General features: G+C 44.2%; 1 protein-coding gene across 4 annotated transcripts in view; it reads left to right on the top strand.

Moving 5' to 3' along the window:
* LOC149343427 (uncharacterized) overlaps positions 1 to 14,612 on the top strand; it is a 104,608-nt gene extending 89,996 nt beyond the window's left edge. For all 4 annotated transcript variants that reach the window (XM_089545915.1, XM_089545914.1, XM_089545913.1 and 1 more), the window contains exons 21-23: positions 1,613 to 1,692; positions 6,341 to 6,505; positions 13,115 to 14,612. In XM_089545915.1, coding sequence (XP_089402041.1) covers positions 1,613 to 1,692; positions 6,341 to 6,505; positions 13,115 to 13,156 — 287 coding nt within the window. In that variant the 3' untranslated portion in view covers positions 13,157 to 14,612. The remainder of the gene's footprint in view (positions 1 to 1,612; positions 1,693 to 6,340; positions 6,506 to 13,114) is intronic.
* The last annotated feature ends 843 nt before the right edge of the window (positions 14,613 to 15,455 follow it).

Raw genomic sequence — 15,455 nt, forward strand, 5'->3', positions numbered from 1 at the left:
AGAGATCGGAAGCGGGTGGAGTGGGTGAGAGAACAAACGCGCGTTAATGATATCCTATAGTTGAAATCAAGAGGAAGAAATAGGCTTGGGCAGGGCATGTAATGCAAAGGCAAGGTAACCGCTGGTCTTTAAGGGTAACGGAGTGGATTCCAAGAGAAGGCAAGCCTAGCAGGGGTCGACAGAAAGTTAGGTGGGCGGATGAGATTAAGAAGTTTGCGGGGATAGGGGGCCGCAACTGGCGAAGGACAGGGTTAATTGAAGAGACATGGGAGAGGCCTTTGCCCTGCAGTGGGCGTAGTCAGGCTGATGATGATGATGATGTTGATGTCCCTTTGATTAGATATGTTTACAGAATTATTGCCATTTGTCAGCGCACTTAGGCAACCTCTTACATAGTTACTGTGGTGTCCAGGGGCCTTAGTTGGTGTTTCAGTGAACAGATAGTTCTTTCCATAGTGGCGTGCCTTTGAGATTTTGACGCCTATTCTTTCTGCAGTTTTGGAGGCTATGCAGCTGGTAGTATAGTTTTCAGGTCAGTCATGTATCAGCCTTGACGACTGGTCTAATGAGGCTTTGCATTGCTGCCGACTGCTGCAACCATTTCTAGTGCTACGCCGGTCTTCCCGTTGCCAAGGGCCGGTCTTCCCGTTGCCACAGTCAAAATACAGCCTTTGTTGTGTGCCCAGATGGCAGAATGTGTGGCAGGCTATGGATAAGTATTGCATTACCACTGGTAAATGAACCTATCAGCAGCTGCAGCTGTGTTCAAAACAAGGGCAGCCTATTGCAGAGGCTACAGTAGCCACTTGAAGTGCTAATGTTAGTGTTAATGTTCTTACTGTGTTCCAGTGTGCAGTCGTGATGCGTTTAGGAATTGAAAATTGCATGTAGACACTGTAGAAGGATCCGCATTTCTGGCGTTTGTGCCTGAAAGAAGTTTGGAAACTGTTCTGACTGTTCCAGTTTTGAGAGCCTAATTCTGCTGTGCTGTTCTCTTGCTGGCTATTGGATCCTCTTTCAGTATTTCGAGGATACTTTGTGTTAATTTTTACAGCCTTCTTGCAAGTGAGGATAAGTGCGAAAAAATGCCATTGTCAAAACGCAAGCATAGATTTGTCGAGATCTTTTTTAGAAATGTTGAAGAAAATGTTGCAACTTTTTTGAACAATCATGTGTAAGACAAGGCAAGTGGTTAATGACCATGGCACTAACTTTCGATACGCTTAATAATTTGCAGTTTGTCTCAGTGTGTTATTCCATGTATGAATAGACATGTATTTCCACTGTGCTGTTGCCACAATTCCTCTTTGCAGTTCATGGTTCTAACCTGAACAGAATCAGCTTTCTCTGTAAACCGCACAAATAACTCTAGCCGTGGCCTTGTGGAATGGTTTTGGTGTAAACTGTGGCAGGTGGGTGACTTACAGAAATCAACTTGAGTTCATATTGTGTCATGCTTAGGGTGTAATCGGAATTTTTTTTTGATATTTTAGCCTCATAGCACTTTTAAGGGTGGTAGAAAGATGGGGTCTATTTATTCCTGTTCTTGTATGGCAGCAGTGTTGAAGCTGGATGTTTTCCGGTACCCCTGTCTTGTTTCTGATGTCTGCAGTCGATCCTGAAGATGCCCCTGGGTACTACGACGTAATCGAGCAGCCGATGGATTTCTCAACAATTAGGAAAAAGTTGGAGGTTAGTACTGACTACAGATCTTGTGCAATGCAATATTGCAGCAAATGTTTGTAGTGATTGTTTGTTCATTCTTCAAAGCTGCCGGCACGCCGCTTTATCGCTTTGTTTGTGATGCAAGACGTGCCTAGATTTATCTCGATTGATCACACCTAGGCGGAGCCGACTCTACGTTGTTCCGGAGTGTTCTAGTAACTTTCCAAGCTTTATCTCGAAAGTTCGCTGTCAGCTTTAAAAAGAGCACGGCCGAGAGCGCTGGGCATTCTGTTCAACGACCGCCGAGCACGCTTGTTGCTACACCGCCGCCGAGTGATTCAGTTCTTTGCGGGCGCAAGTCAGCCTAAATAAGGAGTTTCATTTAGAAGCGATTCTCGTTGTTTTCCTGTTCGCCGGACTGCAGTCACCACTACATGTCAATATACAGCACTACCTAACCTAAGAAATTCTGCCGAGTTTGTTACAAATGGAGTCGCTGTGCGACATGTTGCTATTTTGAGTAGGGGTGTGCGAATATCAAATTTTTCGAATACGAATCGAATACGAATACTTGATTCTGAATATTGAATCGAATATCGAATGATCAAGGACAGACGCATTTAACCACTACAAAACATTTATTTGAGCACCCAAGAACATCTAAGTTCAACTATCGATGATTAAATGAACACAAAAGGTGTGTGTGGCTGCACAAAAAGTATAAAAGTGTCGAACATTATTCTTAGAAGAGTGGAAATATCAGAGAGGATGGCTAGTACACAGCATTGATTAAGGCTAGTTTGCCATCAGCAGAAAAGAGCGTTGCTGGGATGAACATAAAATGTTGTCGTGAAGGAAAACGAGCTGCTCCACTTGGTCAGGCAGAAGTATTTCCCTTCTAGCTGAAACGACCCCTCCAGCCACAGAAAATGCCCTGTCACTTGGCGCTGACATGGCACGTATTGCGAGGTACTTCATGTACTGCTCTGACTATAGTAGCTTCGCAGGTATAGCCACAAAAAAGCTCACCAGAGCAGTCAGCTACGGCATGGCCCTTGGAGGAAGGAAAAATTTTCCTTCATTCATGTGCATTGCTCTGGGCGCCGCCATGTTATGATGTCTCTGTTGATAGGGCTTGCGGATTGAAATGAACGCCGGTGCTCACAATGAATATTCGGCTAGATACGAATATTCGCGTCGGGTCGAATATTCGAAAGAACACGAATACTTGGATTTCGAATCAAATACGAATACTAAAAATATAATATTCGAAACATATTCAAAAATTTCGAATATTCGCACACCCCTAATTTTGTGACATACTGCAGACTCTGTGCTTATCCTGACAGGGCTCACTGAGAAGTGCAATGGAAATACAAAATTGGCTATGTGTCTGCATGAAATAAATTGCCAGGAATGTTAGAAAATGAACCTGGTAATCGTGAGTAAGGAGAGAAATCTTTAAGATTATTTCTGCATGCTTCCAATGGCTTGGTGCCATAAGTTCACTGAGAAGAGGAATTTTTTGAGAAGAACTCAGAATAAACGTTTCACTGGCATTTGTGTAGCATAACGCATGTAGCGCTTTGTAGGTGCGTTCTCCCAGATTTCTCGATTCTGAAGGATGTTTTACACCTCTTATAAGGGCCGTGCCTGAACAGTGTTCATAAGCAGCTTTGAAATATGTATGGTCTGTGCTGAGTGCCGAGGTTCTGTTCAGTATGCTTCCATTGGTGATTGCCTAAATTGTGCAATGGTGAATCATGGATCTTGTTTGTTGAGCTGCATGAACCATGTGCGTGGACACATTTGTGTGATGTGGCTATTGTTTTTTTTTGTTTGTTTTTTTTTTCAAGAGGCTGGTGTTTGAATTTGCGTGGAAACCAAATTTTACATTAGCTTTCTACACTCGGCGACAGCTTTCCTTGGCAATGAAGAGAAGGCTTCAGGGGCGGAACATCCGTAGCAGTGTCATTAAGGGAGTAATTACTCATTCACATCCACCCAAGCGCAGCCATACGCCTACAAAGGAAAGCTATACAGCTTTCTCAGAAACTTCGCAGTTAAAGAAAAATTCGTCCTGGTCCGGGGATCGAACCCGGGACCACCGCTTCACCGGAGCAGTCGCTCTACCAATTGAGCTAACCGGGACGCCAAGCTTATGGTAGGGCGAGAGCGAATTGATCAATAACTCGAAGTGGGAACAGCGTTGGTCTAATGTTTAGGGGAATCCCCCAAGGTGGAGTAGATTTGTAATAAGGGAGTAATTACTCATTGACATCCACCCAAGCGCAGCCATACGGCTACAAAGGAAAGCTATACAGCTTTCTCGGTTCTCGTCCGATCGCAGTTAAAGAAAAATTCGTCCTGTTCCGGGGATCGAACCTGGGACCACTGCTGCACCGAAGCAGTCGTCATTCCGCAGTGTCATTCCGTCAAATAGTTCGGCCGCAAGGTGGTTCACCTTGGCACCAGGCACATTGCTCCCTCCTCGGTACATTCACTCCATTGCTGGCATTATGGAAGCCTAACTAGATGTTCACAGAAAGATTGTTGTAGTCAAGAAGAGTGTTTTGTTGCATTAGCAACACTATGCCAGGTTTTCGCCTCGTTGCGTAGCCAGTGGCTGGTAGGCACGAATGGCCTTGAACAGCCGTTGCCTAGCGACCGTTTCAGCTGAGCTCCGCCAGGTGGCGTCGCTGTCATCGGCGCCGCTGCCGCGCGCGTAGTTGCTCGCTCCCGCCAGATGCGTGCTCTCCGCCGAGGTAGAGGGTGAGGAGGTGGCGCTTCGCGGGGGCGTACGTGCGCTTCGCCTCGGTGGAATCTTGTCGTTATGTAGAGCGCTAAAGAGAAGCAACGGCAAGCTAGAAAGAGACGACGCGCTCGGGAGACAGCAGAAGAACGCGCTGCATGACTCGAAAAGCGTCGCAGCTAACGCAACTGACCAGGCTTGGCCAGAGCTAAACCACGCCTAATTTTTTTTTTTCCCCTTGACTTTCAAAGTTGAAAGTTGGCAGTTGCATTAGAAATATGCCTCGAATAGTGAATATTGACAGTACACTACGTTTTAACGGGTGGACAGGGGTCTGGGAACTTTTTCTTTATTTTAGGACTTAATGCAATGAAAATGAAGTCTCAATAAGTTCTTTATGCCGATTTAAAATATGTGACACTTTTCAGACACGCCAATTAGTTTGCAAGATATCAGACATTTTTCACTCCTTTGTTTGCAAAAACAAAAGAAAAAAAACACTAATAAGAAAACTGTTATTAATATGTGGCTAGATAGTATACAGTACAAGCAATAGAATGCAGGAAATACTTTTTTGATTAAGCCAATGTTGTTTTTTTTTAAACTGAAGTTCAATGTAGAGAGGACTGGTTGACAGGCAGTTTAGAATAGACTGCAGAAAAAAAGTTAGCAAGCACAAATCGAGAAGTGAGTCCCCAACATTGCGCACTTCAATCATTTAGCAGCATGCTGTAATAAAAATTATTCCTTTATCTACTTCAGATGCAAAGATATCCTCCTTGTAAACTAGCAAACCGTCAAAAATTTGTGTTTTGAGAAAACAAGGAAAAACAAACAGAGATGAGCTCCTTAGTGCCTTACAAAGTGGAATTAAAGAGAAAATACTGACCCAGGGAACAAATAAATTCATAGATATGTAGAAGATGGGCCATAGTTTTCGAAAATACCATTTTGAAATTTTTTTTTTCACAATTTTCGGGCCTCAAAACCCCGTCCCCCCCCCCCCCCCCCCCCCCCCCCTTAAGAGAAAAATAACTATAAAGGGGGACTATAGGGGTCCTATAGAAGGCTTGTTGGAACTCCGTAACTTCTGCTTCATTGCCAGGAAAACTTGTCACCGAGTATAAGGAAGTTTTACTTCCTTGCTGCTGTTCTTGTTTTCGTTGCATTTTAATGCATGGTAATAAGGGAGCAATTACTCATTGACGTCCACCCGAGCGCAGCCATGCCGCTACAAAGGAAAGCTATACAGCTTTCTCAGAAACTTCGTAGTTAAAGAAAAATTCATCCTGGTCCGGAGATCGAACCCGGGACCACCGCTTCACCGGAGCAGTCGCTCTACCAATTGAGCTAACCGGGACTGCAAGCTTATGGTAGGGCGAGAGCGAATTGATCAATAACTCGAAGTGGGAACAGTGTTGACCAAATGTTTAGGGGAATCCCCCAAGGTGGAGTAGATTTGTAATAAGGGAGTAATTACTCATTGACGTCCACCCGAGCGCAGCCATCCGTCCACCCGAGTTATTGATCAATTCGCTCTCGCCCTACCATAAGCTTGCCGTCCCGGTTAGCTCAATTGGTAGAGCGACTGCTCCGGTGAAGCGGTGGTCCCGGGTTCGATCCCCGGACCAGGACGAATTTTTCTTTAACTACGAAGTTTCTGAGAAAGCTGTATAGCTTTCCTTTGTAGCCGTATGGCTGCGCTCGGGTGGACGTCAATGAGTAATTACTCCCTTATTACAAATCTACTCCACCTTGGGGGATTCCCCTAAACATTTGGTTAATGCATGGTCATTTTTAGTGCACTGAGGTATTTTGCTTGTTGGCCTGTCAGGCTAGTTCAGAGTTATCATTTCATTGTTCAGTACAAGTGTGCAAGCCCCGATGCTTCAGCCTTTGTGCTGTGTGGCTTCGCGTGTGCAGAGCGGCCAGTACCGGGACATAACGGACTTCCACGAGGACATGATGTTGGTGAAACGCAACTGCCAGACGTACAACCCTCCTGACCACGAGGCGTGGCAGGACTGTGAGGAAGTGTTTGCCTTCTACCTGCAGGAGTACAATCGATTGGTCGAGAAGTGGCAGAAGGTAAGGGAGAGTGGCTCCTGAGTGCAACCCTTCTGCCTCGCCGTACCTGCACATCGCATGCCCCAGCCCCCTTAGTTTCGAAGTGTGAAGTGCTAGGGGTGATTTTCTGTGGATTGTTAAATCTGGGCAGCAAATCTACACAACCTGAGTGAACTTCTTGCTCCCTGTGGCATTCAACACTGTTAAAGCAAAGCTGAGCAAGCTTTCGAGGGGTGGCATCAGAGCAGTAGTCAGCGGGGGAACAACCTGTTGTACATCTTAGTCATGAGGAGGCGTGGCTTTGGGAGCTTGAGGCAAAGTTTGTTGTTGCAGAGCTAGATTCTGCTCACCTGCCCAGCTTCTCATGCTTGGCCTAACTACAGTAGAACCTCGTAAATTCAAGGCCTGTTGGACTGCGCAAAATATTCGAATTAAGTGGGCTCTCGAATTATCCAAAATGCTGTTCAACTGCTTACAGCACTTTGCAGCTGCTACCTCTGCACTGAATGAAACTACAGTTGCTATTTGACAATTAACTTCTCTTGCAGCAGTAGCTCATATGGACTCATGGTTGCAATGTCACTGTTGGCTGCTTTAAGTTGCTTCGACATGAGTAGAACGTAGTCATGCTTCTCTCTTGATGTAACTCTATTACTGATAAGTAGGGGTGTGCAAATATCAAATTTTTCGAATACGAATCGAATACGAATACTTGGTTCCGAATATCGAATCGAATATCAAATAATCAAGGGCAGACGCATTTAACCACTACAAAACATTTATTTCAGCACCCAAGAACATCACAGTTCAACTGTCAGTGATGAAATGAGCACGAAAGGTGTGTGTGGCTGCACAAAAAGTATCAAAGTCTCGAACATTGTTCTTAGAAGAGTGAAAATAGTGGAAATATCAGAGAAGATGGCTAGTACACAGCATTGATCAAGGCTAGCTTGCCATAAGCACAAAAGCGCGTTGCTGGGATGAACATAAAAGGTTGTCTAGAAGGAAAAACCGGCTGCTCCACATGATCAGGCAGAAGTAGTTCCCTTCTAGCTGAAACGACTTCTCCAGCCAAAGAAAATGCCCTCTCAATTGGCACTGAACTGACACGTATTGCGAGGTATTTCGTGCACAGCTCTGACTATACCAGCTTCGCAGGTATAGCCACAAAGAAGTTCACCATCGCAGTCAGCTACTGCATGGCCCAACGTTACGCATTTCTCTGGGCGCCGCCATGTTGTTATGTCTCTGTCGATAGGACTTGCGGACCGAAATGAACGCTGGTGCTCGCAACAGAATATTCGGCTAGATACGAATATTTGCGTCGTGTCGAGTATTCGAAACAACACGAATACCTGGATTTCGAATCGAACACGAATACTAAAAATATAATATTCGAATTATATTCGAAAATTTCGAATATTCGCACACCCCTACTGATAAGGTTTTTGGCATGCAGAAGTGCTGTGGCCAAAGTTGGGTACCGTAAAAACCGGAATACAGGTCAAACTTTTTTTCAAAAAACCATGGTAAAATGTCGACCCCCGTCTTTTATACCGGTCATTGGTGGAAAAACTACGGAAGTCTTGCAACAGTGGGCAGCTGAAGTCAACAGCCTCCAACGCCATCGCCATCAGCAGCAGCGCGGTATGTTTTATGTTGTGCCACGGCCAATTTGCGTTTCCGTTGTCACAAAGTTATGTTGGTTTGTGGCTGGGTGTTGTCGACATGGAAATCTCTCCCTTCAGAGATGGTATGCAAGTCTTTCAGAAAATGCAGCATAAGCAATGCGCTAGACGGCACAGAGGATGATGCTCTATGGGACGTGGGCAGCGAGAAGCAATTGTCATCCGACTCGAGTTCGGACGATTTTGATGACTCGGTGCAACGCTTGCGCGCTTCGTGCCCTTCTGTGTACTGCACACCCAGCCAATTCTTTAACAGTATCGCACAACCATTGCCTCACGTGTTTGTCAGCACCTTATCACGGAGTGGCGAAAGAAGCGAGAGTTAAGCGCATGTGTACACAGGTGTATCTCTCTTATTTCGCCACTCAGCGCCTTCACCACTCAGTGCCACACGGGTTGATGGTCGCGCAATAGTGTTAAAGAACTGGCCGGGTGTACATACGAGCAGCATCTAAATGAAAATAAATACTGTCACCATAGTGCAGCCGGTTGAGTCGCATTTGTTTCAAAATAGGTTGTCTTTCGGTACTTTTGCTGTTGAAAAAGATGTTTTTTTTTCATTTTTAGAATTGGTTAATTGGGGGGGTCGACCTATATTCCGGTCCGACCTATATTCCGGTTTTTACGGTACATTGGGTTATTGGAGTGGTGCCGCTAGGTGCGTGCGTGAAAAGGGCGGTGAGAAAAGTGCAATGCAAGGTTCATTTGGCCAGTCCAGCGTGATGGATTGTGTATCAACTAGTCCGGCGCAGTACGTGGCATGCGAGTAATAGAAACTATGCTGCGCGTTGGTGCCAGCGCTGTATTGTTGAGGCGATACATATGCGTCACCCTGTTCACGCTATTAAGCCTGTTCTGTGTACGTGGTGCAGGCAGGGGCATATTATTTTTACTTCCTTTTTGGTTGCCCCAACCTATTCTTTGTTCATGCTATTTGATGCCCCAATCACCCTAATCGGCACCTTTACCTTTTGCTCTCCTTGATTTCAGTAGCTGTTGGCTTCTTTCGTAAGCATTATGAAGTTGATTTTCTTCTCTTTGCCAGAACAACAGTGTGAGCTCTTTTAAGTGCAGCACAACCTTGAGTACCTATCATGATTTGAAAAATCTTGAGTTGTTTGTGTGACCAATCCCTGAGTTTTGCTTGAGCTTTATAACGGTTGCTGCCTTCCCTTATTAAAGAAGCTTGTTGTGTACAAATCAAAAGCTTGAAATGACTTGCATGCACTAATCTGTGTCCTTGTGATAAGGTGAGGAGTGATTGCAGAGTAATGGTTAGAAAGTCAGTGCCACCTTAATACAGAGAACAGAACACTAGCTACCTATGATGCTGTCACAACGGTGAAGTATTCTTATGCTAGTCGTACCGTCAAAGTGCTGTCGGTTCATGCTGCTTTGCTTTTAAGTGGTACTGGCTCGCTCAATGAATTTTTTGTCCGATCTCACTACCTTTTCTCTGCTGACCGTTTATTTATTAACTGCTCTTGATTCATTCTTTTTTAACTGTTTGTTGTCAGGGTTCGTTTGGTATTTTTTTATTAACTGCTCTTGGTTCATTCTTTTTTAACTGTTTGTTGTCAGGGTTCGTTTGGTATCCTTTTTATTAACTGCTCTTGGTTCATTCTTTTTTAACTGTTTGTTGTCAGGGTTCGTTTGGTATTTTTTGTATTAACTGCTCTTGATTCATTCTTTTTTAACTGTTTGTTGTCAGGGTTCGTTTGGTATTTTTTTATTAGCTGCTCTTGGTTCATTCTTTTTTAACTGTTTGTTGTCAGGGTTCGTTTGGTATCTTTTTTATTAACTGCTCTTGGTTCATTCTTTTTTAACTGTTTGTTGTCAAGGTTCGTTTGGTATTTTTTGTATTAACTGCTCTTGGTTCATTCTTTAACTGTTTGTTGTCAAGGTTCGTTTGGTATTTTTTGTATTAACTGCTCTTGGTTCATTCTTTTTTAACTGTTTGTTGTCAGGGTTCGTTTGGTATTTTTTTTATTAACTGCTCTTGGTTCATTCTTTTTTAACTGTTTGTTGTCAGGGTTCGTTTGGTATCTTTTTTATTAACTGCTCTTGGTTCATTCTTTTTTAACTTTTTGTTGTCAGGGTTCGTTTGGTATTCTAATCTATGACTCTTCCTGTTCTGGGTAAATCAGTAATTTTTTTCCACAGATAATGACATGACTGGCTGCTAAGTGGTATAGACACATGCGAGGGCAATCATCTATAAATGATAACGTTACTCTGTTTGAATCATACTGCTGCAACAATACTGCTAATGTGTAGAGAAAAATGAAAGGACTTCAGTCTGCAAAAAAAAAGGAAAGATCACAAAATTTAAAAAGGCAGCCTGAGGATTCACTTTGGACTGCCCTTTTTTTTCATTCCAAAGCCCATTCACGGCCACTGCCCACTGATTCACACAGTGCTCAGTGCATAATGAAGAGTGGTGTTGCGTTTCCAGTAGTGATTTTTCCAGCTTGAAACAGTAGGATTGAAATCCTGCTCCTGTACACACTTAAAGACATATTTGATAGGCTGTGCGCTAAAAAGACGTTCTCAGGAAAAGGATAGACGACAGGAAAGAAGCGCAACTTTCAACTTTAATGACGGCAAAAGAAGCCAGGCGCACTTATATATCCGCTGATAACCAGAGATGAGCTGTTTGACGGAGCGCGAACCCAACAACGAAACAAAAGGAAGAGCAAAAAGGCATATCCAAGTGAGAATATAACAAACCCAAGAATGTGAACATATCGAACACGTACCAAGGTATGGTAAAAAAAGGGGCATTCGTATCGGCTGACAACAATGCATAACAACATGACAAAACAGAGCTGTATGAAAGACACTGGAAAAGAAGGGCATAACACCATAAAAATGTGCCTAACAACATGACGAAATTTATGACAAAGAAAAGAAACAAGTGAAAGATGGGGATAAAAACTGTGTACAGGGCGACAAATAAAAAAACAAGCACATTAAAAGCACAGCCTATCAAATATGAATATGTACCAACTAGCCCGTCAAAAAGCCTTACTTAAAGGTGCACTGAAGAGGATTCTGAACTTCTCTTTTTGCCGCGGGAACTCGATCTACACGTTCCTAGCATTCTTAGAAACAGTGACTTATTGCCCTGTGTGGCCGATTTCCCCAATTAAATCGAATTAACGTCCGGCTCCTGCCTTTTTTTTTAAATTCTGCCTCGTACGGTGGGCGGAGTCGACCAACGCGTGGAGCGCCTTTCACCCAGTCCCGTGGAGGCTTTGCTATTGCTTTATTTTGTTTTTTAGGTTTCCAGGAATAAATAGTTTCATTCGCAGATAATATAGCCACAAAATAAGCCCGAAGAACTAAAAATACGCGCAGACTATTTGCTACTACGGACTAGAGATGTGAAGGCCTGAAAAAAACACTGCAATTTTGGAAAAAAAATGGTTTTTTTCGTTTTTTTCAGACGAGGAAAAATGGAAAGAAACATCGAAAATTTCACAATGCAATTTCAAGGTTTTTAATTGCTTGCTTTTAGTTTAAGCTTTTGATTTTGCTTTGAAAACAATTACAGTGTGCATAGTTGAACTATTGCAGAGCAGTCGTCATCGCCGGTGCCAGGTAGGGCTTTTAAAATGTTCGTGCTGCGAGAACGCGGTTTGAAGGCCAGGTCACATATAAGATCCAGGCTTGACTTAAAAACACACTAATACTCGAACTCACGGCTCAAGTAGAACAAAATGGCTTCAAATTCTACAGCGCGGCACACACGGCATAAATAACATAGGCTGCTGTGCGCGTGAGCGGTTTTAGCCAAATACGAGCCTAGCTTCTTGATTTCCAACGTAGCAGAGTAGAGGACATTCGCAGGAATTTGGTCCAGGACAGGGGTCTGGGACTCAGCGATGCACGTGGCCCCATCTACCTGGTGGCAAGGCCTTTGCACTAACCAGCCGCTAACTCGTCTGGCTTGCCGACTGCTGCAGATACCACAATCAACCGCCAGCTGCGAACGAAACTGGTCACGTTTTGGAAACGTGCCAACAAGGATTCACAACAGGCTTTCAGGGGAACGCGTTCGAAAGCTTGTGTATGTGCAGTCGAACCTAGCTGTGGACACAACTTCAGGCCATGCTGCTGCGCGTAGTGCCGCATCCAGTGACACTGACCCTGAGTCCGATATGGAGTGACTTGTAGATCAGTTTTCATGTTCCCTTTCTTGGTGCAATAGAACAAGAAGTTCGTTTCACAATATGACATCTATAACTGCATATTCGACTGAACTTCGGAGAATTATTATTGATTGTTGTGCTGTTGCAAATAAATCTGTTTTTGATACGTTTTGCAAAATTTCCAATTTTTCAGGAAAAAAACCCGAAAAAAATGGTTTTTTTCACGCCGTTAAAAATTTCTTGAAATTTTACATCTCTACTACGGACTACTACGTATTACTCCGCCGATGGCAGAGCGGCAAGCCGCCACGGGACTGGGTGAAAGGCGCTCCACGTGTTGATCGACTCCGCCCACCGTACGAGGGAGAATTAAAAAAAAAAAAGGCGGGAGCCGGACGTTAATTCGATTTAATTAGGGAAATCGGCCACACAGGGCAATAAATCAAAGTTTCTAAGAAAGCTCGGAACGTGTAGATCGAGTTCCCGCGGCAAAAAGACAAGTTCAGATTCCTCTTCAGTGCACCTTTAAAGAGATAAGGTCTCGTGTTACATGTTATTGAAACAACTCAGCAAGAGCCGAATTGATGTGGCATGCGTTAAGTGGGGCATTTTCGTTTATTTCAAGTCACACAACCTGTTGTTAGTAACATGTGATGCTGTAGCGAAGCAAGGCGTGTTTATTGCACCATGGCTTAGTAGCTGGCGTGGTGCAGCTTAGTCTTCCGGTGATCTTTCAGCTTCCATGTTACGCAAGCCATCCAACTTCCCCTTTTTTCTTTCCTCTGCAGAGCCACTTGCTGTCTTCGCCAAAGAGGTCAAAGCCCAGCTGAGAGTGATCTGGCTGTCTGTAGTAGACACACAAGCACAAGTTTGTAACAGACACACAAGCACAAGCGCACACCCAAGTGTTCAGCGATGATGCGGAGCGGCAGCCGTGTCGTTCGGCACACGACGCCGTGAAGGGCTGCTCGCATGCGGAACGCTCTCAACCAGAAGCACTTCTCCGCCTTCTACTTACGAGCATGCTGTACATACGGGACCCCACACGGAAGGAGTGCAGTGCAGTCACGTGTACATACGGGGGTTTCGCACACTGCTGGCTCTATTGGCCTCCCCACCCCCTCTACCTGCCCCGCATCCCTTTTTGTTTGTTTGTTTTTTTGCCGCTTGAAAATCAACTGATTTTCAGGCTGCTTTCATTCGAATCACGCACACTGTACATTGTGTACGCTATCAGCGACTGTTTTTATTTGTCACTCGTATGTGCGGCATATTTTTTTTGCCACAGCACACGCTACTTTTGACATTTGTTGGCTCTTTTTTATTTGTTATCGCCATTTTTGTTGTGGCTACTGTTGTAATATTATATTGCCAAAACACAGCTGCAAAACTGCTTGGGTGAGTGATTTACTGTTGCGTGCTTGGTGCTCAGAGTTTCAAATATTTGTCACGACTTTTTAGAGACATTTTTTTGGGACGAATTATTTGTTTTACCAGACGTGTCGACAAAGCTAAACATAGTGTCTGACCAGGCAGGAGCACTAGTCGCACCTGGTCGGTCGTAACCCAGGCACGAATTGTGGTAATACCTTTTGTTAGTCACGCGGGAGACAACGGTGAATTGTGGCTTTTGTGTTTTGAAAACGTTTTTAATTCTTGCCCTATTTTAGTTAGTGATGCGCACAACTTGGAGGTAAAGGGCAATTTGCCATTTTAACTGTGGCGTGCAAGTTTCATAGCTTTTGTGTGTTTGGTCATCGTGCAGTTCCATTTCCCAGCCTTGCTATTACATGGTACGATTTGCCCATTGTGCAAATTCAGTCTGGCAAGCTTGTCGTGTGCTAATGATTGATCACTGCGCCATATTGTGTACAGACCAAGCTAATCGTGTGTAAATAACAAATGTGTACATATTGTGTGGTATAATATAACTGTTAAGTTGTTGTCCCTTGCAAATTTATCGGTGTACAGAGTGTATATATCTATACATATATATATATATATTGTATAAAAAGGATATTTTTAAGGTTTTCATTTGTATATGAAGGTGTGATTCTACCCAGAGACATTTTTTTTTTTTTAGTAACATTAACTTCACGAACTTGAGGTGCAGCTGAGAACTACAGTCGCCGCCATTACCCGAGGCGTCTTTTTAAAAATACTCATCGCAGGTCTGGACAGTGACGGAGAGAAACGGAGACTGCCTATTTTTCGTGGCACCGGAGAAATGTCTATTGACATAGCATACTTGAGAGGAAAAATAAAGACGTGGCGATGTTGCTTGTAGTTGTCTCTCATCTTGTTCAAGTTGGTCTTGGCCAGCGTGGGACATATGGCAGCACATTGATGTTTTTTCAACACCATCGGTCGACCTTACTTGACCTTAAATGCTGGTGCCTCTCGGCCAGGTACCTACCAGCAGACTGCCAGTGAACAAATGATAATGTGTACCTCAAAAGCTCTGTAAAGGATTTGGCATGGATGAAATGAATTGCAGTGGTAACATGTAACGCAGAAAAATGCAACATCCCCGTTCTTTTTGCGCTGATGCAGTATCTTGATTATTGCTGCAGCACCAGGATAATCTCTCTACATACCGATTTTGTGAAACCTAGTAATGAGAATGTCAGGGCCGGATTAAGAAAAATTGGGGCCCTGGGCTCATGCACATGTAGGCCCCCTTTCCCTCCACTGACTCCCCCGCCCCCTGCTACACTACTGGAATATATCCCATGTTTCATTGAAATTCCACCTAATTACAAAGAACGAAGTGCGGTCAATGGGATTCATGCAACAGTAACGCAGTAACATTAGTTTTACAGCGCACAGAACACAACGTGACTCTTGGAACGCGCAACAAGTGTTCGTCCGTGGCCAAACGCCGAAAGCCATGGAAGAGCCACTTGAGTCGACCGACAACATGCAGGACTGCATTTCAGCGCTCTGTGCGCGCCGCCTCCTCTCCTCTTTCAATGACACCATACACAAGCCGACAGACGGGTTTTTGCTCGCAGCACTTATTGCCAACGCATTAAAGAAAAGCAAGCAGGCTGAGCTAGATTCCTAAAGTTGAGCTGGGTGCTCCGGCAGCGACTGGGAAATAGAAACACTCGTTAATTAGTGCCGATA

Source organism: Amblyomma mixtum, chromosome 5 (genome assembly GCF_055824585.1).
Source record: "Amblyomma mixtum isolate Tamu chromosome 5, ASM5582458v1, whole genome shotgun sequence".
Lineage (NCBI taxonomy): Eukaryota > Metazoa > Arthropoda > Arachnida > Ixodida > Ixodidae > Amblyomma > Amblyomma mixtum.